Below are 22,497 nucleotides of genomic sequence, written 5' to 3'. Positions count from 1 at the left end.
AAAAGAATTTCTCGCTTTCCCTACACCCAAATTGTTTTGATTTTATAACTTGTTATTGTATCTTGGATCATGATAAATATTTATCATATTCTTATATTTGTTTTGATTTTATACAATTACCTTTTGCTATATAAATATTTATCATATTCTTATATTTGTTTTCTAATTTGTGAGTGAAACACTTGTAATAATTTTATATTACAGTGATAGTTTTATTTTAATATTTTTGGTTTAAATTTGATAAAAAAGTCATTGTGATAATTTAATTGGAATATGGATTATATGTTTTAAATATAAATGTAATTTCAATACAAAATATATTACATCAAACATATTTACCTTCCAATTATCATCTTTAAGGAATTAGAGTTAATAATCAAAACACTCGAAACAATAAGGTTAATCCAGTCTTTAGTTCTCATATTAAAATCTAATTTTTTTTTAGTTCAAGTTAGTTAATGAACTTGACAGTTATTTTCACATTGGAATATGAGTCAGGTAATTATTCTCACGTTGAGGTCTAAACAAGTACTAAGCTGAAAATTTTTCAAGCATTAATGTGGAAACAATTACCAAACTTAAGGACTAACTTGAAAAAAAAAATTCAAGCAATGATTACCAAATTTAAAAACTAACTTAGATTTAAGAAAAAGAACAATTGCTAAGGTTAAACCTCAAATAATACATTAACCCATGTAAATATATTGTTGTGTATCTAAGACAATCACTTCACTCGTGATTTAAAAAAAAAAAAAAAAAACAAACAAACTAATGCCACTTGTGCAATGGACTGTAGCTAGTGTTTCTCCCTCCAACTCTCCTCTTCCATTTTTTCCTTTTCTCTCTATGTTTCCTCAAAATGTAAGTGCCAGGGTTTTGGAGTGGCCGTCATCATAGAGTTTTGGGTAGGCTTAATTGGTCGAATTGTCATATTCCCCCTGATGAACCCACTCCCCTCTATCTTGGGCACTTGCTCTAATGCTTATTGCAGGTGTTGGTAGCCTTTGTGATAAAGGGCCTACGTTGACCCGCTTGTTAAATTACAAATTTAAGATATAAGATTTTATATAGTTAAGATTAAAAAAATGTAGTTCAAATATTTAAATAATTAATTGAGTTAAAGAATTTTTTAAAGTCTTATGATTATAAATAAAGTACACTCATAAGTACAATGTACTATAATATAAAATTAAATTAGTACAAGCAATACAAATAAAATCAAAATAAAATTTGAAAATAAGTCATTTTAATCTTACTAACACAGCCAAAGAAGATATGGATGTGATTATGTGTTGGGTTTTAAATCGTTTATTTATTTATTTATTTTAAAGTTATTATAAAACTTAATTAATATACCAATACTAAAATGGGCAATCATAATATTAGGTAGATTATTATTTTATGGAACGTGACTTTGGTTTGTAGAAAAATAAATAAAATATTTTCGTTTACATTGAGTGGGATTATTTAAATAGAGTCGAGAAAATAATATTTTATTAACTTATTGAGATTATATTAATCCAACAAATATTTCATCGATTGAAGCTGTATTTTGCAACATACGTAATCATGCCATAAAAAAGTTTCATTATCTCATATAATTACATTATTAAACTAACCATTTGTTGACCAAAACATCTATAAAAAGATCTGATCACTTTATAGTATATGGTTAGAAATGGTCCAGAAAAGAAAAAAGAGTACAGTAAAAGTGAATGATTGATGGAGAGGCAGCCACGCCTTTGGTTTCAGATATTCAACCCTCGGTATTTAGGTAGGTTTGATTGCTGGGACAAGACAAAGTATCTTTTTATCATCCACGACGCTGCTGCTGCTTATTTATTTCTTTGCTTGACTCTAAGCATTATTATGATACTTATTCCACCTCTTTTTTATTGGCATATTTGCATTGCTTTTATATGAAATAGATTATAGCATGTTATCCAATTTTATGGCTATTAGAAAATAAGTAAAATGTTTTCTGAAAACGAAAAAAAAAGAAAGTAATATTTAATTCGAAAATTGATTATTCAAATTAAAAATTAGATAAAGTTGTTTTTCTTTAAAATAGTGTTTAGTATATTGATAAATTTTTTAATTTTCATAAATAAAGCTGAAAAATTATCGTGTGTCATTTTTATATATTTATTTTAAAAATTAGTATGCCAATGTTATTTGCAATGTTTAAAGGTTATTTTTATTATGGGAATACCTTGTGTAAGTAAAAGGAAATAATTCATTTGGACATGTCAAGAAATGATCATGTTATTGGTTGCCTTAACATTGTTATGATTGTTTATTAAAATTGACTTCTAACGAACGTAAAGTATCAAAATTGATTAAAATTGGAAAATAGAGTCGGTAGTGGGCCATATTCAACCTTCAAACACATAAGCAGGTGAAAGGTTGATCCATACTACCACGTAATTGCATATCTCTATTTCACGTCTTAATTTATTGTGGAAACCATAATTACATTAACGTCACAACAAACCACAATTAACTTAATTGTTAATTATAAAAGTAATAATTATTAATATTGTTGGTGAAAACTTGGAGTATTTAATTTAAAATTTATTCTGCATAATTAGGGATTTAATTTAGCATATTAAATTTTAATTATTAATTTGTTTATGTTATACGTTAATTATTTTTACTTGATAATAATTACTCATTTGTAGTTGATATTATATTTGAAATTCAAAGATTATTGCGATGTCTTTTAATATAAATATGATTGCAATGTTAAAAGCGGGTTTTTGTGTTTTTGTGCTCTTTTTGCAGGACGAGGGTTTTTGTGTTAAAAACGTGATTTCCTTTTGGCGTTAAAAGCATGATTTGACCACCAAAATAGAACATCAGGAAAATGATGTTTTTACGAACATTTTTGTTATTCCCAATTTTGTACAATGTTAAATACATATTTATTTTTAATGTCGAACCAAAATGCTATGTTTGATATATATATATATATATGTATTTTTGGTTTTCGCTTTCGTTTTAGAAGGTGTTTATAAAATTCAAATCTGCATTATTTGTAAATATATATATAAAATTATCTAAATTTCATTGAACATAATGCTAGACATGGCATAAAAAAAAAGGTTAAATGTTTTAAAGAGACAGAAATACCCCCACACGATGTAGAGAGGTGAAAAGAGAAGGGTTTAGTCAAAAGCCGGCATTGTTGACCGCCAACTAATCCCTCCCCATCAAACACTGCGACAGAACAAAAATGGACTTTCTCCAAGTCAATTCTTCACCCTTCTTTTCTGACATATACTACGAAACCCTTCTTCTTGTTTGCTCTCTTATTAGTATATATACACGCATCAATCCTTAACCTTCTCTCTCTGTCTCTATTTCTTTCATCGTTTTCTCCCACATTACCTCATCGATATATTAATGGGCAATTCAGTAGCTCCATGTTTCCAGCCAAATCAAAGCTCGAGGTCTTCTTCTTCTTCTTCTTCAGTGAAGCTCATCTTCTGGGAAGGAAATACAAGAACCCTAACCGGAAAACACATCGCCGGCGAGGTCATGTTTGAGTTCCCGGACATGATGGTTTGCCATGCAGACTCCTTCTTTATCGGTCACCCCATCCCAGCTCTATCCATGGACGATCGTCTCATGCCTGGCCAAACTTACTTTGTTCTCCCTCTCGATCGCTTTGCATGCAAAGTGTTGTCAACTTCATCTCTTGCAGCTTTGAACTCTAAGTCCAGCCCTAAACCTACTCCCATCAACTTCGGTGCTTGCCCTTTCGAGCACGTTAAAGGCGCCAACGGTAGGGTTTTGATCAAGGTAGTGCCTGAGTTTATAACAAGCTTGATTGTTAAAAGCAAGGAAGAAGATAGTGAAATTGGGAGCAGTGGGAATAGTTTCCTCTGCAGCACACCGGAGCTGAAGAAGCATTATCAGAATTTGGTGGGGTCTAAACAACAAGATTGGTCGCCTAACCTGGAGACAATTTCAGAGTATAAGATCAGGTTTTCACCGTGCAGGTTCATAGGGTTGGAATGGAAACAAAGGGAGAATCAATTCTGATTTAATTATACTTCCTAATTTCCATTGAAGGTAGAAGGCCATAATATATATATATACGGACTATTCTTCTTTTTGATTTAATAGTTCCAATTTTGTTGGATGATTTTGTGCCCTTTTTAACTGTAAGATACAGGAAATTTTATATTAGAGATAGTTCTTAATATCTAATATACTTGTAAATTATTCCATTAAATTCTTGAATTTCCCATCAATGTTTTTGTCGATTTACTTGTCACTAACAACAATCGGTGGAATTTGAGTGAAAATCATGGGGATTAACCATGCATGTAGCAGGAGCCAGGTGGTGGTTGCTTATATTTGCTGCTGCAATTTTAAGGGGGCAAGCTTTTTGTTAGGAAGCTTTGCATATTGTGCCTCATTCATAACATAACTCTAAGGAAAGCTAATTAAATCAAACGTATGAACGATGATTGCGCAAAATTAAGAAAATGGAAAACTAATTCTGCCTGTAAAATTAAGAAAGAGGATTGCATGCCCTAAATGTTTTATGTTAGAAGATGAAATTAAATGCTAAATTCTTAGCACATTTTGAGTGTTTGAAGAAACCGACTGTACACCTCTGGTCCCTAGTTGTTGACAATTACAAATAATTAAGAAGCGAATTAGAGAGGCTAATTGCGACACATTCTTGTGTCTGTGAAAATTACATACTTATTAAAAGAAATATATACTATGTATGAAATATGTACATAAGTTTTTATATACACGCCACTGTTTTTTTTAGCTCACATTAAAATATAAGTTTTTATATGAAATATATATTTAATAAGTTTTTTGTACTTAATGGATTGAGCTTTAGCTTAATAATTGGTCTTGTTGTCATTGCAATAACAATATAATTTGATATATTTAAACACATATTATCCACTTTTTTAAAGAATTTGTAGGAAGAATGAATAGTAATAGGATTTGTATAAAAATTAAACAACATAAATACTGAATTTATAAATAAATTTGATTGTATGTGCACGTTTTTGCAGTTTTACTCATCAATATCTGTAACTTAGACTCATTCAAAGTTGATATATCTATTTGATTTGATGCATTTATTATGTACAAATCCAGTTTTAATCTAGGTTTTATATTGTTGGTTAAGTTGAAAGTTTTGAATCTTTTAACTATTTAAGTTTGGGTGTTACCATGCATAATCTTGATATGCAAGTGTTGAATCTCATTGTATGGATTTAACTACTTGTAAATTTAATCTATTTATAATAATAATGGAAATAATTTAAATTTTAAAATATATAGATTCTTGACACCAATAAAACATTAATTTTTAAAGGCACTCATTTAATTTTATTTAAATTACTTCAAAATAATTAAAATTTTGGGAAAAGTGAAAATATGTTTAAATTATATGAAAAAAGAAAACATAAGCAAAAATGAAATTTGAAAATGTTGAAATCAATAAATAAGAATTAAAAATATGGCTAAAAATAGTAAAAATTTAAAATCTAATATAAAATAAGTTTAATTCTATTATATTAATACCTAAAAATTATATATTTTAAGATTTAAACAAATTTTATAAATCTAGAACAGACATAATTTTAAAATCGAATTATGATTTAACTCAATTCATAAAAAAAGTCCTATAATGTTGTTAAAAAAAGTCCATTATAACTCGTACAAGTCATTTGATGGTCCTTAGGTTTAAATAAATAAATTACACTACTAGTCACTAAATTATGGGTAAGTTTTTGTTTTGATCACTTAATTAAAAATATTACAATTTGGTTACTAAACTATTCAAAATATATTATTTAAGTCACTGAAATGTTAAAGTCGATGTTATATGACTTTCTCTATTCACATTGTTTGCATCAAATCGAAAACTCTCTTTTCTCTTCTCTTCTACATTTTAGCTTGTTTTTCATGAAATAGCTTTGAACGTCACAAAATTAGAAACTAAAATTCAAACAATTTTTTCTCCAATCTCCAACATTGATTATCATATTGATATGAATTTAAGACATGCTCTTCTACTCATTGATAAGTACTATTCTACCGTACCGATCATTAAATTATCACTTAAGAGTTTGCTGGCAGAACTTAAAACTTTTTTTAAAAACTCAGTGATTTAAACAGAAACTTTCAAATAAATTAGTGACTTAAATAAAAAATTTTAAATAATTTATTCTAATGATGTAATTTAGAAAAAAGAAAAATGAAATTATAAGGCAAACCGACATAGAAAGTCGGAACATTAAATACGTGGTAGCAGAAATGGAAAGCTGTTGTTGAAACTTTCCTTGGGCGTCAAATTGTGACGGCCAACGGTATTTGAGGGAAAACAAAATAATCATAAAAGGCAGGCATTCTGGCATCGTCTGTACGTCTCCCGCAACAACAACTCCTACTTGAAAAGTAATCACACTCTTAAATACAAAGTGCCGAGTGTTGACGAACCTTTAAAATTTATATCGGCCTCACCTTAGACAGCATTCATTATGGCGCTTCCTTTGCCATGACTTCACCCATTCTAATTTCCAAAGCATGGCCTAAGCCCAACCTAGCACATCGTAGTGGGTCCTTCCAAATACCCTTTTTGCTAGCCCGCCACGTTATTACCGTGGAGGAAGAGATTAGCTGTTTCATAATTTACCTTAAGAGCACATTTGGTTCGCTGTATTGGATTAAAGTTGTATTGGATTAGAGGTGTAATGGAATAGAGGTGTAATAGCAAATCAACTGTTTGGTTGAATGTAATGGAATAGAGGCGTAATAGTAATCCTATGTTTGGTTGAATGTAATAGAGGTGTAATAGCATAATGGAAAAAACTAAAATGACTAGAATACCCTTAGCATAAATTTATTTTGGTAAATGATTATTGTTATTGTTATTTAAATTTTAATAAGATTATTATTATCAATAATAAATAATTTAATCATATTTAAACATAATTATTATTAAATATATTTTAATTAAAATATATAATTTAATAAAATTCTTAATAATTAGCAAAAATTTGTTTTGGTAAATTATTTGTTATTGTTATTTAAATTTTAATAAGATTGTTAATATCAATAATAAATAATTTAATCATATTTAAACATAATTATTATTAAATATATTATAATTAAATTATATAATTTAATAAAATTCTTAATAATTAATATTCTTACATGAATTTAATCAAATCATAATATATGATCTTGTCAAATATAAATTAACATAATTATTATTAAATATATTATAATAATAATATATAATTTCATAAAATTCTTAATAATAAATTTTCTTATATGAATTTATACAATTTAAAATAATTAATATTAAATATAATTTAATAATGATATATAATTTCATAAAATTCTTAATAATAAAATGTTCTTATATGAATTTACTAAAATTAATATATAACTTGAGAATTATATTATGCATAAACATAATTAACTTATATTAAGAAAATGTTAGATGAAAATGAAATTCTACACCATAATCCATATGTTATATAGTTTTACAACATCAAAAAGTTTGAACATTGATATTTAATGGTGAGAAAGAAATCTTCGACCCATTCCAATCGGCAATGAAGGTAAACTAAAAAAACGATCATTTGAGTTGGATGATCGGAATTTTACTCAAAGCATCATACCGATCGTCGGTTAAACCTTCAATTGACCATAAGGTGAATATAAATTTGAAGCTTTCTCTTCCATCTTTTGATATTCTTTCGACTTCTTTGAACTACCACCTCGGAGGCAATACTCATCTTGATTTGATCGCCAACGGCTGGATTTTTCCCCAACAAAGTGGCAGCCTCATCAAATGAAGAATACACATTATCACGAGCATCAGATTTCTTTTTTCTCTTGTTTGAAGATGAGGAACCCCTTGGTCTCTATCTCATTGCGGCTCTCATGGCGAAACATCCATGTCATCCAAAGGGATGTCGACCTTGATCATAGAATGAGTTTCTTTCTTCATCCATACCTGTAGTACGAACATCCTCAGCATTTATTTCTTCAAGAACATCAGCAACTGTTTGAGCATCTTTCCCAGTTGCTCGATCTCTTGCGTATATGGTAGTAAGCTGGTCGTAGTAAGGGAAAGTACGATATCTGAATTGAGCGGCTTCTCTGTGACTCTAAAAAAATGAGGAAATCATATTAGTCATAAGTTTGGTAAAAATAATATAATAAAGACTTGAAATAATCTTACCTTTAAATAGGACTCCCAAACCGCATCTTCAGCAACAACGAGCTGCCTATGCTCGTCCCAACCAAAACCGCTATTGTTTTGGCCATTAAGCATGTCGTAGACGATTGACCACTCCCTTTTAAGTAACCTAATCCTTGATTCAATATTAGGTTTCACCTTCAACATTGCATTTGGTAAAACTGTTTGTAGCATTCTTTCCAACTCGTTCAAATAACCGGCTTTGAACCCGGTATCAGCATTAAATGTTCCAACATTGTGCAGGTCCACCATGCAGGAAACTAATGCTGCATCTTCCTCGGGAACCCATTTTCTTTTGCTTCCTCGAGAAGCTTGAGAAGAAGCATTTGATTCTGGAACACCTGACATAATGATCTTAAGAACAAAAAAAAACAAATTATATTAATTACTATTTTAATATCATGATTCAAAAGGTCAACACTTTATAAAATCTAAGGGATTAAGTTGAATATCATGAATCAAAAGCTCCATACCACAAAAAATTTAAAATTATAACACATGCTGAATTAGAAGGAATTATATTATAATTCAACAAGTTTAGTACAATACAAAAATCAATACAAAAGTTTCACAAAAGTTTCACAAACTAATTTCTAGATGCTTGCCATTCATCGAACATTTGGTTGGCTAGTTCCATCCTCCAAGTAGCCCAAGCATCCGATGGATGAATATTTGTGATATTCGGTTCATCGTCATCCACCACATTAATTGTAGGTAATCCTTCTCCCACCTCCGCTTCAATGGGATCAATACTCATATGGGTTCGAATAAAATTATGGAGCAAACAACATGCAATAATAATTCTATTGTGCACCCTTACAGGATAGAACGATGGACTCCTAAGTATTCTCCATCTAAGTTTTAATAAGCCAAAGCATCTTTCAATAATATTACGTGCTGAGGCATGTTTCATATTAAAAAACTCTTGCGGAGAACTTGGCTGATAACCCTGACGCCACTCGTTCAAATGATATCACTGTCCTCTAAATGGTGCAAGAAATCCCTCACAATTTGTGTATCCAGCATCAACTAGATAATAACAACCTATAAAATTAATTTTTTTAAAAAATGATTAACTCAGCACACAAAGTTTACTAAAAGAATAATTCAAAGTCCTCTAACTATACACTTTACCATGAGGAACTTTTAATCCATGTCTTCTACTAATGGCATCTCGAAGAACCCGTCCATCGGCAACTGAACCTTCCCAACCAGGAAGAACATAAACAAATTGCATTTCAGGTGTACAAACACCTAGCATATTTGTTGCTATGTCACCTTTTCGCGTTCGATATCTAGGTTTATCAACTGTTGGAACCCTAATCTTGATGTGGGTTCCATCAAGAGCACCTAAGCAATTCTATATCACATGATATAAAACCTTGAGTTAGAATACTAATTTAAATCTAAATCAATTAAATGTTGTTAAAGCTAAATATAAAACTCAGTCCAATACCTTAAACCATTTCCACCTTGTGTCAGAAGAATCGGCTGTAATTGGCTCCGGCTTTCTAAATAACACATCTTGTAAGCGTATGACAGCATTTAAAACACTATGAAATGCTCTGCTAACAGTTTCCCCGGACCTTCTAAAGTGATGCTTGATAACTCGATTTTTCAGGTGATGAGAGATGATATGTAAAAACATTGCTACTTGCTCGTCAACAAGCATGAACCTTGTCGACTTCAATCCCCCTATCGATTGTAACATCTCACATAGTTTAAAAAAGGCAGTTCTATTTATCCTAACTTGTTCAATACAGGTCTCATCACTAGCATATACAAGCCTTTTCACATAATCCCGTTTTGCATAAAAATCTAAGGTATAGGACCTAATCCTTGGTCTATGTAGGCTAAGGCTGGCACCCATTCTAAATAAGAACCAAACCGCGATTCTACAGATTTCCAACCATATTCTCACAGCAATACCAATTCTTTTACGCCTCACACTTTGTGCAATTAAAGGCAGACGAGCCATTACTGCAACATTTAGAACACACATGGTTTAAACTCACGAATTTAGAACACACGAAGCAAAAAAATATCTATTAAATGATATCGTTGCAACTTTAATTTCATTTCTTTATCAATCACCCAAATAATAATGATTGAGAATATATTTAATTACATTTTAAATATATTAAAATTTAATATAATATTTATAATTGACCTAAAATTTGAAGGTTGGTATTTGTTAGATTATAACTAAACTCATTATAATTTAAAATTATAAAGCATGTTCAAAGTTTGAACATTGATTAGTTTGAACATTTCATTTCGTATAAATATATTGATTAGTTAATTAAAGCATGTTCAATGTTTGAACATTGATAGTTTGGACATTTAAATTTAAATTTAAATATAATTTCGTATAATGAAATTTAAGATTTAATAAAGGTGAGTATCAAAGTTTAATTTCATAACATTTTAAATGGTAATTTCATTTTGTAAAAATATATATAATTGTGATTTAAGCCCATTATTTGTAGTTGAATATCTTTAAGATTGAACATAATTAAAGGTTGAACATAATTATATATTAGTATCAAATTTGTATGTTCTCTTTATATGTACTCTTTCACTAATAAATTATATATCAAATTTGTATCACATTGATTTTATGTTTTCACTAATAAGTACGCTTTCACAAATTTGTATCAAATTTTTGTTCCTTAAACCAAAGAATGATTTTTCTTTTCTCATCTTTGTGTAGAGACATTGGAGATAAACATTCATGTTTCCGATTATGATTTTGTTGCGTTAGTTTTATTTTATTTTACTTTTTTTAAAATTATACGATGTTCTCTTTGTAGATTTCCTATTATAATTTCTTTTCTGTTTTTTTCCAAGAGATAATAAAAGAAGAATACAGCTGCTTTTTGTTTCCTTATACTTTCATATATGAGTTAGTAAATTTTATGATTTTATAAATTTTTTTATTTTTATTACATATAATTTATATTGATAATACATATTAAAAAAATCATTTCTTGACTCCAAAATCGAATCCCAAAATCTGACAGTGTAGATGACGATGTGAACCTTAAAAATTTAAATAATGAATCTACATTGCTGTTAGTTTGTTGCATGAAGATTCTTTTTTTGAAAAATTTTCCAATGTAATCGAAAATATATGTAAACTCGTATAGAGTAAAACATCTATACATGCACTAAAGTAAAAGGCTTTTGCTTGAAACCAGTAACACACTTCAATCACATCCTCATTAACTAAAAACATCGAGGTAATGACATCATTAATGGAAGATTAGTTTAGTTATCTTTAGCTCGGCCTCTGAATTTATTCTGATCGATTATTATTCTGGTCTGTCAAACAAAACCATATTCATTTGGGAAATAACAGAAGCCGCTACAGCAATACAAACATAACCATACAGGGAAAACATACAAACAAAACCATGAAAGAGATGGAAAACTAACCTGTAATGAGCAAATCGGGGATGACTGTGATGTAGAAGTGTTGGAACAAAGAACCTGTAATGAGAAAAGGGAAATCGATGTTACAAAAATAATCAGTTTATAAAATTGATCATCCAATAACCAAAGCAGCCTCTCTTTTAGTAACCAGTCCTTTAGATTATTAAATATACCAACTTGGCGGCTTTGAATATATATGATTCAAAATCAATATTACAGCAAACATTATGAAAACAAGATAAAAACAAAGGAAATGGGTGATTCCGCAAAATCTATTCAACTAAACAACAAATAAACTGTTAAAGAGTAATTAACAAATTCGATCCTCTTCCGCGTTAAGGCCGTGTGTGAATTCATACATGAAATCTTTGGGATGGAACCAAACAATCAAATTCATATATATTCACATTTGACTTGCAGGGTAGAATTAAAAACGAAGACTATAAAATGTCAACTCTGCATCATAGACTGAGCTCAACTGTTATGTGTCAAACTACATCCATTTCTAACTTCAAAACCAAACATTTACCAACCCTTTAAACCATTTTTTTTAAAAAAGAAGAGGAATAATGAAGTTTATTTCAATAAAATTAACTGATATTTTCAAAATTCATACAAAATAAGCATTTTCAAAGTTAGAAAATAAGTAACAAAAAAATTCAGAATAAGTGACTTGTCGGTATCAAGACATAAAGATCCAACACAAAACAGAAAAGAAAAAGAATTATATGCCCTAGGAAGTTTAATACCTAACACACAAGAAAATGCCATTACTCCTTACTCATAAAGAATGATTTATTCCTAGTGATGACAATTGAGAACTCATCACATCGCATGCATCAAAAAATGACAACTTAAAGATCACACCTCAGGTTTCTCCCAGCTTATGCAGTGACAAATAATTTGAAGATAAAGATCCACGACAATTTAAGACATACAGATGCTCCAAATTTAAGAATATTAAGTCCTAATCTTCCTAACTTTATGGAGGTTAAGCATGCAGTAATTGCACAGTTCATTTTTCAACATTTCCTCTATTTTGCTTTTGTTTACATTTGCTTGGTGATAATAACCCGAGTCATACGCCCTATCTAATTGAGATATACTATCCTATCAGATGAAGTTGCATCCAGATAATGTAACTGGCACCAACAATCTTCGCATTTTATAGTTTTTATTGAAGACATTTACAAATTTCAAACAAGGAAAATATGGTCTTAAACACTACATTCCCTGTTAAACCAATCCAAACAGCTATGAATAATCACTATGAAATCAATCATGGTATTACCCAATAAAGAAAAAAATGAGGTGTTCGAATAACATAGATCTTTAATTCCCTTTAAACTGTTCTCCAAACCAATAAAGATTGTATCAATACCTTATCCATTTGAATTTACATTCTGTATTAGTTACCATTATTTTATCTAGATTTTAGGTGAGTATCGAATATGAATATGCAAGTATACTCAATTTTCTTGAAGATCATATCCTATAGTTATGTCCAAATAAGTATCAAATACTATCAGATCCACTCTCCAAACTCCAGCAAACACAATTAATTTATTTACTTTGCATGATTCAAAGCATGAGGTGGTTTCCATTCAATATGTCTCAATATGTACAATAACAATAATCCATCAACTATGTATATAAACATTATTGAATCACATTACTAAGAAACTAAATAAATAGGAAAATAATGCGGTGTATAGGACGATTTGTAAGATTGCACTTTGTTCTAATATTTCTAATTTTATTACATATATATTAATTTTTCTGATGATTCTTCAATTGAATTTGTACAAACAAAGAGAAAGAGATATCACTGAATCACCGATCACGTAAGGATTCATTTAGAACAAATTCGAAACACACTGTTATGGAACAAAATAGAAAGCCAGAAGAAAAGCAGAAAAAGAAAGGAGGACAGAAACAGCAGAGAATGCATAAGAAAATAGAAGAAATAGAGACAAAATAGCAAGGACAAGGAGAAAGGAAGAAGGGAGACGAAACAGATTTAATTCATCAAAAAAGCCTTAAAAAATACATAAAGAGGATTCAAATGAGAAACACAAATAACTATCGTTTGAATCGAACACAAGTTAGATAACAAGAAAGCATAAAAACAAACTGATCAACCAATTGATCAACCAAAATCAGCTGCAGCACAATGAAAGCAGTGTAATAGGGTAATCGTTCAAGATTCATACCTCAACAAAAACCAAACACCGAGACCGGAGAGAAAAAAATGAAGCAGTGGATTTCGGGTAAAGAAATGGGAGACCGAGAGAGAGAATCGGTAAAGAAATGAGATGAAATGATGAGGACAGAAAAAAAGAGAGGGTGGAGGACGATTTCGAGTAGGGAGGGAGGGTAAAACAGAGACTTGGGGAGGGAAGCCGGACGTAATGTGTAATACACGATTTGGGAAGGGATTAGAGAAGCAGGGAATTTGGGGATTAGGTCGGGATTGTATTACGCGCGTAATACCTATTACAGCGAACCAAACGCCGGAATAGGGGCGTAATGTAATAGGCGCGTAATCGGGGCGTAATGGATTAGCTAATACACTGAACCAAACACAGACTAAGGTGAGAAAACCAACTCTGTGACTTCTCTTCCAGTTCATAATTTACCTTCGTTGGTTTAGCATATACAGCTTTGGAACACTTCTTACTTAGGTTCTTCAATTTTAAACTTTATTTTAATTTTAACATTGCTTGGTAGTTTGAAGATTTTTTTTTATTTTATTTAGCCATTACTTTTAATATTTTTGAATTTAGTTTGCTTCTTATACGGTTCTTTTAATTATTAAAGCCTTTGTATGTATATGGTGAATATTCAATTTGATTAATTTATCAAAAGTAAAATTATTGTACAATTAAATTAATCTATATTAAAAGAGACATGTAAATAGACCCAACTTAATATATATATATATATATATATATATATATATATAAGATAAATTGAATATTCACCATATACATACAAAGGCTTTAAAATTAAAAGAAGATGCAAACTGATTTCAAATATATTAAAAGCAATGACTAAATCAAAAAAAAAATGTTTAAACTAAAAATTAATGTTAGAATTAAAGTAAAATTTAAAACTGCAGGACCTAAATAAGAAATATCTCAAAACTCTATATGCTGAACTCACCTACATGAATTAGTTTGGAGTAGATCTGTCCATGGGTCGGGTCAACCCGTCTGAAAATTGGGAGGGTTTGGGTAAAAATATATGTCTGAAAAATAGACTTGAGCAAAAAAATAAGGTCCATTTAGAAAATGGGCTAGACCTCGGGTAAGGCCATTTTTGTCTTGGCCCGGGTCAAATATGAAAAAAAAAATGCTTTTACTACTGTTTTCTTTTTTGCTATTTTCTTGGTATTTTTTCACTATTATGTTGGTACTATTATGTTGTTATTATTTTATTATTAATTTTATTATTATTTTAGAGGCATTTGCTTGTTAAATTACACTTATCTTAATATTATTTAAGTATACATATATATTTATTTTCAATTTGTTGAGAAATTTTTATTAATATTTTTAATATTTTTGATGTATTATATATGTTTTTTAAAAATTACATAATAAATAATATAAAAAACAATACAGGCGGATTAGGTCAAGCTTGAGTTTTAACATTATAATCTCAACTAAGATTGAACAAAATCTTAAACTAATTTTTTGAGTCAGGCCTAACACATGGGCCTAATATTTAATTTGGACCTAATCGACCCATCAATGCCTCTAGTTTGGAGTGCGCCACTCCTTACTGCACACCAACAATTATTATTTATTTTATTATTTTAATAATGTTTAGTTTTTATTTTGGGTTGTGCCGGGATTTTTTACTGTAACAAATAAATTTTTTTATTTAATTTAGAACTGATGTTATTTTCGAAACTACTTTTTAATATTTTTTGGATAAATTTCCTTAAATATTTATAATTTGGTAGTATAAATTAATTATAAATTATGAAAAAAAAAAGTAAAGAGAGAAAGTAAGAAGGAAAGGCTCGAGGAGGGAAGATGCAGAGAAACAAATCAAATAATAATCGTTTTATTTGAATTAAAAAATGAAAACAAGTAATGATAGAGAAGCAAAACTAGACTAGGTCCCTTCCCTACCTACCTTAATTTAGGGAGGTAGCATGTTCCACTGTTTCATTGTCTGTCTCATCCATTTCAAATTTCAACTTCACAAATACGATGTTAAATAAAAACTTTCACCTGTATTTTTATTATATTTTATGATATACCTACTATCAGGATAAAAAGATATTTAATAAATTTATTTATTAAAATAAATAAAGTTTTGGTTTGAATAGTATTTTTTGTGTTTGAATCTCATAAATATATATTTTAGATTTTACATATATAAAAATAGAATCATTATAGTATATTTTTACTTTATAAAATAACTGGACATTTGATATTTTAGTAATTGGATCGAGATTCAATTGATGAGTCACATTAACAATCAATGAATCATTTAACATATAGTATGAATTTATTATAGGTATATGAGTTTGACATTTTTTGTTAATGTGTTAGTTATGTTATTTTTGGTCCAATATTAGATATTTATATTTGTTGAAAATTATACATTTTGGTATGTAAAAAGTAAAAAGATTAACATTTAAATATTTAATTCAAAATTTATGATGAGCTTGATAAAAGTTAATTATTAGTAATTATAAATTTTATCAAACTACCATTTTCCTATAAAATGTAGAAAAGAAAAGAAAGAAAGATTGAAAACCCATGTGTCAACATAGAAAGGTCTTCCTTTTATATATAGTTATATAGATGAGTGGATTCTTTCTGCATATATAATTTCAGCTTGACCATTTGAGGAATCAAAATGTAGTTTTAGAGACGGTATAAGTGGTGTAGTAAGCTTCAAATTTTAATTTTTTTTACTTTATAGGAATATTAAGCTTGCAAGTTAATGCTCTACTTTGTGGTGTAGTGTATAGATGCATGAACTCGAATAATTAGGACGTGCTAATAGTAAAAGTTGAAAAGAGAAAGCGGTGGACGTGGAATATTGTAGTAATATGTGGGGACATGCTTTAAATGTAATTATTATTTATTAGTTCATGCATTGATTCGATGGAAAATTAAACAATCTTATGTAAACAGTGATAAAAAATTCAATAATATTGTTTTTAATTATTTGAAGAGTTAAACGAGCTCATATGGCCATGGTAGAGGATTCTTCATGAATTTTGTTTAACTAATATATCACCATACAAATGGGATATCTTAGACTTAGTTTCAACCATTGTTGATGGGCAGAACTGAATCAAAGCTAAATTGTTCAAATGTAGTGGTTGAAATTAATCGCATGGATGGAATTAAATATGTTAGAGTTGATAATGATTTTTTTAATAATGTTGTGTTTTCAAAGTTCAAACTTGATATATTTATGGTTGTATTTGAATTATATAGTGTTAAGATAATAAATCTGTTAGAGTGCAGTTACAGTATAGCTGGGTTGTTAGCTAGTTTGTTAAGAGAAGTTAGAGTCTATAAATACTCTAGATGAGCCTTCTGTAAAATCAAGTTAGAAATCAGATTTTCAAATAGAAACTTACACATTAAACTCTGCATTTCTTCATGGTATCAGTCGCTAGGTGAGTCTTGTTCATGGCTAACGCTAATGATACTTCTGCTGCCTCGGAGTCGCTTGAGTCGCGTGGAGCAGCGTTTGCTACTGATTGTGTGGTCAATTCTTTCCCTCGGCACGATGTTGTTAAGCTTGATGAAGGATCTTTTCTTCAATGGAAACAACAGGTTCGATTTGTTGTTAATGGATATGAACTGTTTGGCTTTCTTGATGGCTCATTACTGCTCGCTTGAAGTTAAATCCAACGCACTGCGGTTGCTCGGTTTTGAATCCGGCGTCATCTGCCTTTCAACAGCAAGACAATCTTCTCATGTCTTGGCTTCTCTCTACTATAAGTTCGTTGATTTTGAGTTCGTTCTCGGAGGTTCAGTCGGCCTCAGATGTGTGGACGACGGCGTTGGAATTGTTTGTGGCAGATACGGATCTCAAGCAGTCGCGTCTGCGTCATGAACTTCATTCTCTAAAAAAAGGTAATATGTCGATCCGTGATTATGTCACTAAGTTGAAAGGTATTTGTGCACTTTTGGCAGCGTCTGGTGATCCAATTTCTATGGCGAAACGCACGGCGGTCTTGCTTGCGGGTCTTCCGTTAGAGTTTGATGGCGTTGTTTCTTCTGGCTCACTGTCGCTGACTCCTCTGCCGTTTCAGCGTTTAGTGGCTGCGCTCGTTGAGTGTGAGAACAGACAGGCGCAGGCTTCTCAATAAGTTGTGTATGCGGCAAACCTTGTGGAGGAATCTTCGCTACCGGTCGAGGATGGCTCGTTGCGTGGAGGCCGTTTGGGATCTCGTGGCCGTGGTAGGAACTTCTGGCCACGAATTCAATGTCAGATATGCTCGAGGTTTGGCCATGTTGCTCAGCGGTGTTATTATCGCTATCACCGTGATGACACATCTCAGGCGCCATTTCCGCCGCCGGTTCCCAATGATTCTGGTCCTCGGGGATGGTCTGCACAGCAAAATACAAGGCCTAGGTTCTCTAACCCTGGTCAAAATTATTTTGAAAATGGTCAAAATTATGTTCCTAGTCAAAATTATAATTCTGGTCAAAAGTGGCTTGCTGATGGGACTAATGCTTTTCATGAGCAACAGGTGGGGCCGTATGGTCCATCTCATGTTGGGCAAAATAGTTGGCCCAGACCGCATAGGGAGCCCAATGAACGCCGAACATATAGGCCTCAAGAGTATGGGCCGCGTGATGGGATTGATAGTGCTGTTGGGCCGAATGATGGTGTTGGGCCGAAGGATGGTATTGGGCCAAATATTGGTAATAATCCTTTCATAGCTACTAATCCTGTTTCGAATAATGTGCAGTTGGGTCCATCAAAGCCATCAGATAATATAGGTGTTCCATGGCAGACTAAGCCACGAGCTTGTGTTTTCTCGGCATCAAATCCATGTTTTGGACTTCCTCGATTGTGTAGTTTACATGCTTCTGATTACTCTGATCCGTCGATCTCTAGCTCGCATATAAATTCTACACCACGTGGCATTAGTGGAGATGAGTCTTACTCTCCGGTTCCAAGGCCGATTGGCTTGTCATCTTGGTATCCTGATTCGGGTGCCAGCAAGTACGTGTGTCAAGATCTTTCAGCACTACATGATGCTGTTCCATATTCAGGTACGTCTTCCCTTTTAATGGGTGATGGTTCGCCTGCTATGATTTCATCTGTTGGTCAGGGTGTTCTGGCTACAAAGTCTAGGGTACTTCGATTATCTAATGTACTGTGCGTGCCGGCTATTCGAAAGAATTTATTGTCAGTATCACAATTTGCAACTGATAATGGTGTTTTCTTTGAGTTTCACTCAATTTATTGTGTGATTAAGGATAGCATGACACAGGAGATTTTGCTGACGGGCCATATACATAATGGGCTCTATCAATTCTCCATATCAGATACTACTGTTCCTGTTTCGCTTCATCCATCCACTGCTCAAGTTGACCTTTCAACTCAGACTGCTGATAGTGAGTTTTGTTTACTGTGGCATAAGCGTCTTGGCCATCTGTCTTCTAAGATTGTTAAGAATGTTCTTGATAATTGTCAGTTCAAATTAAATAAAGTTGATATAAGCGATGTTTGTACTGCTTGTAAAAAGGAAAAAGTTTCATAAATTGCCGTTTCCGGTTTCCACTACTGAATACACTGATCCTTTTTCTTTGATTGTTTCGGATTTGTGGGGCCCTGCCTCCGTTGCTTCTGGGTCAAATTGGTATTATGTCTCATTTATCGATATGTGTTCTCGGTTCACTTGGGTGTATTTAATTCGACAAAAGTCTCAGGCCGTGAAGTGTTTCGTTCAGTTTCAGAAACTCGTGCAGAATCAATTCGGCAAGTCTATCAAACAATTTCAGAGTGACTGGGGCGGGGAGTATAAAGCGATTGCCTCGGTGTTAGCTGATCAAGGCATTATTCATCGCATTACCTGTCCTCATACTTCTGAACAAAATGGTGTTGCGGAACGTAAACATAGACATATTGTGGAAATGAGACTTACTCTTTTAGCTCAAGCAGGGCTTTCGATGGAATTTTGGGCATATGCGTTTACATGTGCGGTTCATTTGATAAATCGTCTTCCAACACCAGTACTGGATAGTAAGACTCCGTTTAGAGCTTTGTATGGGTGTGATCCTACTTATGAGCATTTGCGGGTATTTGGCTGTTGTTGCTATCCGTATTTGAGGCCGTTTCAACGTCACAAGTTAGATTTTCGGTCTCAACCGTGTACGTTTTTGGGATACAGCTCTTGTCACAAAGGGTATCAATGTCTCTTACCTGATGGTTGAATCATTGTATCTCGTCATGTAGAGTTTAATGAATCGCGATTTCTTTCTCCGGCGTCTTTATCATGCTCTACTTGGGAGGTAAATACTGTACCTACATGTTTTCCATTAATTAAGAATAATGTGTCTGCTCATAGGAACATAGTTACTGGTTCTACATGCCCGGGTGTTTTGAGTGGGTCTTCGTGTAACAACCCAGTTTTGACCCTAATCGGAACAGTGGTTTCGGGACCATAAATCCGAGTCTGAAAAAATATTTTAATATTATTTTACGTGTTTATTATGTGTGAATTTACTTGTGTGAAAGTTTCATGAATTAATTTTATTGTTGTGTGCTTAATTTGAGAAAATGGCTAAATCGCATAAAATAAAAATTTAATGGCTAAATATGAAAGTGCTTAATTATTTTTGTCTTTATAATTTGGAGGTTTCATGTTGAAATTTAGCCAATATTAATGGTAGTGGACGGCAATGATGGCTATTATATATATATTATATATATTAAATATAAAAGTAAAATAATAATGGTATAATATATTGAAAATAATAAAACTTAAAATAAACAAAGTCATGCATGTTATCTTTCTCATTGCCGAATATACAAAAGAAAAAGAAGAAAAAAATAGCAAGCTAGGTTCGGCACTTATTTTGCTTGATTAAGGTATGTTTAGGTTTTAATTTTTAATAATTTTTACGTTTTTGAGATCGTTGCTTTGTGTTCTTCAAAACCCATGTTTTAATTTTGTGAATTGTTGATGATTTTGAAATGTGCCATTGATGAATGCTTGGACTTTGTGATAGTTGATGATGAAAAATGAAAGATATGTGATAGATTAATATGTTTTGTATTGGGATTTTTAGTGAAATTGAGTAAATAGGGCTAAATTGTGAAATTAAATTTTTGGGGGACTAAAATGTGAAATAAATGAAATGTGTGGACTAGTATGAAGACAAGGAACATTCGGCCCTAGCTTAGTGAGGGAAAATTTTGTGTATTTTGTGTTTTGTGCAAAAAGGACTAAATAGCAAAAAGTGTAAATATTAGGGGCAAAATAGTATTTGCCAAATTATGTGTTTTTGGATTAAATTGAATGTGTTAATAAATAAATTATCTTATTTTGAATATATTTAGATCGAGAACCAAAGAAATCGGAGTTAGATCGGGAAAAGCCAAATTAGTGAATAATCGTCGACTTCGATTTTCCATCTTCCGAGGTAAGTCTATTAGCTATTTAATGTCATAAAACAATATATAAGTATGTATATGTATTTATTTTGATGAATTATAATTTAAAGTATATCGGTTGAATAAATTAAAAGTATGATTGGCTTATATGTATTTTCTTTTATATTCGAACCTAGAGGTTTATACTTATATAGGTAATTGAATTTAGCTAAAGTGCAAAGGTAAATAAGTATATACATAAATGTTAATGAATCTAGTTGAAGTATAAGAGTTTTATATATATATGAGGTTCAATTCATACACGTATATACATGTATAAATTATTGATTTAATCAAAGATATGTATATGTATATATGTGTACTTAGAGATTCGTAAATATACATAGATATAAGAGTTTTATTATTAAACATGTAAATATACATGTATATATACACTTTTGAATCAATTAAGATGTGTCATTATAAAAGTATATGCCGTTTGAGTGTATATGTATGCATGTATAAGATTTAGTTTTGAAATTTGTTATTAGATGATATTTGCATATGTTAGTTTTGATCATGTATATATATGTGTGTAAAATTTTAATATGTTGGAATGTAAAGTGTATATTATTCAAGAATATTTTTAGTTAAATAGTATTATATTTGTAGTAGGATTTGAAGTATAAGGTTATGCATAAATATGTTCAGTTGATTTATTGAATTGTCAAATTGGATTTGGTGGTTGAGTTTTATATATATATTCATGTGTTTGTATGATATAAATTTTGAGTTTCGAGCTGAATATTTAAGCATGGAATATTTAAGCCTAGCAGGCTAAGTGCCGGTGAATCTGTTGAAATTGTGTGAATTGTTCAGATTTATGTGTTTGAAGATGTTGTGCATAAACTCGACATAGGTGGTTGATATATATATATTTATGGGTGCATTTGGTATAAGAAACTGATGAGTAATCTTATGTGCAATTGCTAATACATATATGTGTAAATATTTGTTTATAAGTAAAAGTTGAATGCGAATGTATTCGGTTATAGGCATAAATATGAGTTAGGTTAAAAGTTTATGATCGATATATATATATACATGTATAATGAGATATGAAATGTGATTGATAAAGTTATATATATATATTCGATTGTATGTGCATGATAAGTACATATATGACTTTGGATAAATGTATGTGGTAAATACATGTA

At 30.9% G+C, this 22,497-nt stretch overlaps 3 protein-coding genes across 3 annotated transcripts; 1 reads left to right on the top strand and 2 right to left on the bottom strand.

The window, feature by feature from the left end:
• Positions 1-3,321: 3,321 nt before the first annotated feature.
• Positions 3,322-4,240, top strand: LOC105767488 (uncharacterized). The gene has a single exon (XM_012587041.2). It carries the CDS (start codon positions 3,406-3,408, stop codon positions 4,045-4,047), a length of 642 nt encoding a protein of 213 aa, XP_012442495.1. The 5' UTR covers positions 3,322-3,405; the 3' UTR covers positions 4,048-4,240.
• Positions 4,241-7,952: 3,712 nt separating this feature from the next.
• LOC105767695 (uncharacterized protein At2g29880-like) lies at positions 7,953-8,607 on the bottom strand. The gene is made up of 2 exons (XM_012587273.2): positions 8,237-8,607; positions 7,953-8,162 (listed from the first exon to the last, which is right to left on the bottom strand). The coding sequence occupies exons 1-2, from the start codon at positions 8,600-8,602 to the stop codon at positions 7,953-7,955; spliced, it is 576 nt and encodes a 191-aa protein (XP_012442727.2). The 5' UTR covers positions 8,603-8,607.
• Positions 8,608-8,795: 188 nt separating this feature from the next.
• LOC128041177 (protein ALP1-like) lies at positions 8,796-9,938 on the bottom strand. Its single transcript, XM_052630544.1, has 3 exons — positions 9,711-9,938; positions 9,389-9,614; positions 8,796-9,298 (listed from the first exon to the last, which is right to left on the bottom strand). The coding sequence occupies exons 1-3, from the start codon at positions 9,924-9,926 to the stop codon at positions 9,228-9,230; spliced, it is 513 nt and encodes a 170-aa protein (XP_052486504.1). The 5' UTR covers positions 9,927-9,938; the 3' UTR covers positions 8,796-9,227.
• Positions 9,939-22,497: the final 12,559 nt, after the last annotated feature.

This window comes from Gossypium raimondii, chromosome 5, assembly GCF_025698545.1.
Source record: "Gossypium raimondii isolate GPD5lz chromosome 5, ASM2569854v1, whole genome shotgun sequence".
Lineage (NCBI taxonomy): Eukaryota > Viridiplantae > Streptophyta > Magnoliopsida > Malvales > Malvaceae > Gossypium > Gossypium raimondii.
The sequence above is the reverse complement of the archived record's forward strand: the minus strand, read 5'-3'. Positions and strand labels throughout refer to the sequence as shown.

Excerpts from the sequence above, each read along its gene's own strand:
- LOC105767488 (XM_012587041.2), top strand. The coding sequence starts at position 3,406 with ATGGGCAATTCAGTAGCTCCATGTTTCCAGCCAAATCAAAGCTCGAGG.
- LOC128041177 (XM_052630544.1), bottom strand. The coding sequence starts at position 9,926 with ATGCTTGTTGACGAGCAAGTAGCAATGTTTTTACATATCATCTCTCAT. Across the intron at positions 9,615-9,710 it reads CAAGGTGGAAATGGTTTAAG|AATTGCTTAGGTGCTCTTGA; the intron begins GTATTGGACTGA and ends CATGTGATATAG. Across the intron at positions 9,299-9,388 it reads TGGATTAAAAGTTCCTCATG|GTTGTTATTATCTAGTTGAT; the intron begins GTAAAGTGTATA and ends TTAATTTTATAG.
- LOC105767695 (XM_012587273.2), bottom strand. The coding sequence starts at position 8,602 with ATGTCAGGTGTTCCAGAATCAAATGCTTCTTCTCAAGCTTCTCGAGGA. Across the intron at positions 8,163-8,236 it reads TTTGGGAGTCCTATTTAAAG|AGTCACAGAGAAGCCGCTCA; the intron begins GTAAGATTATTT and ends TCATTTTTTTAG.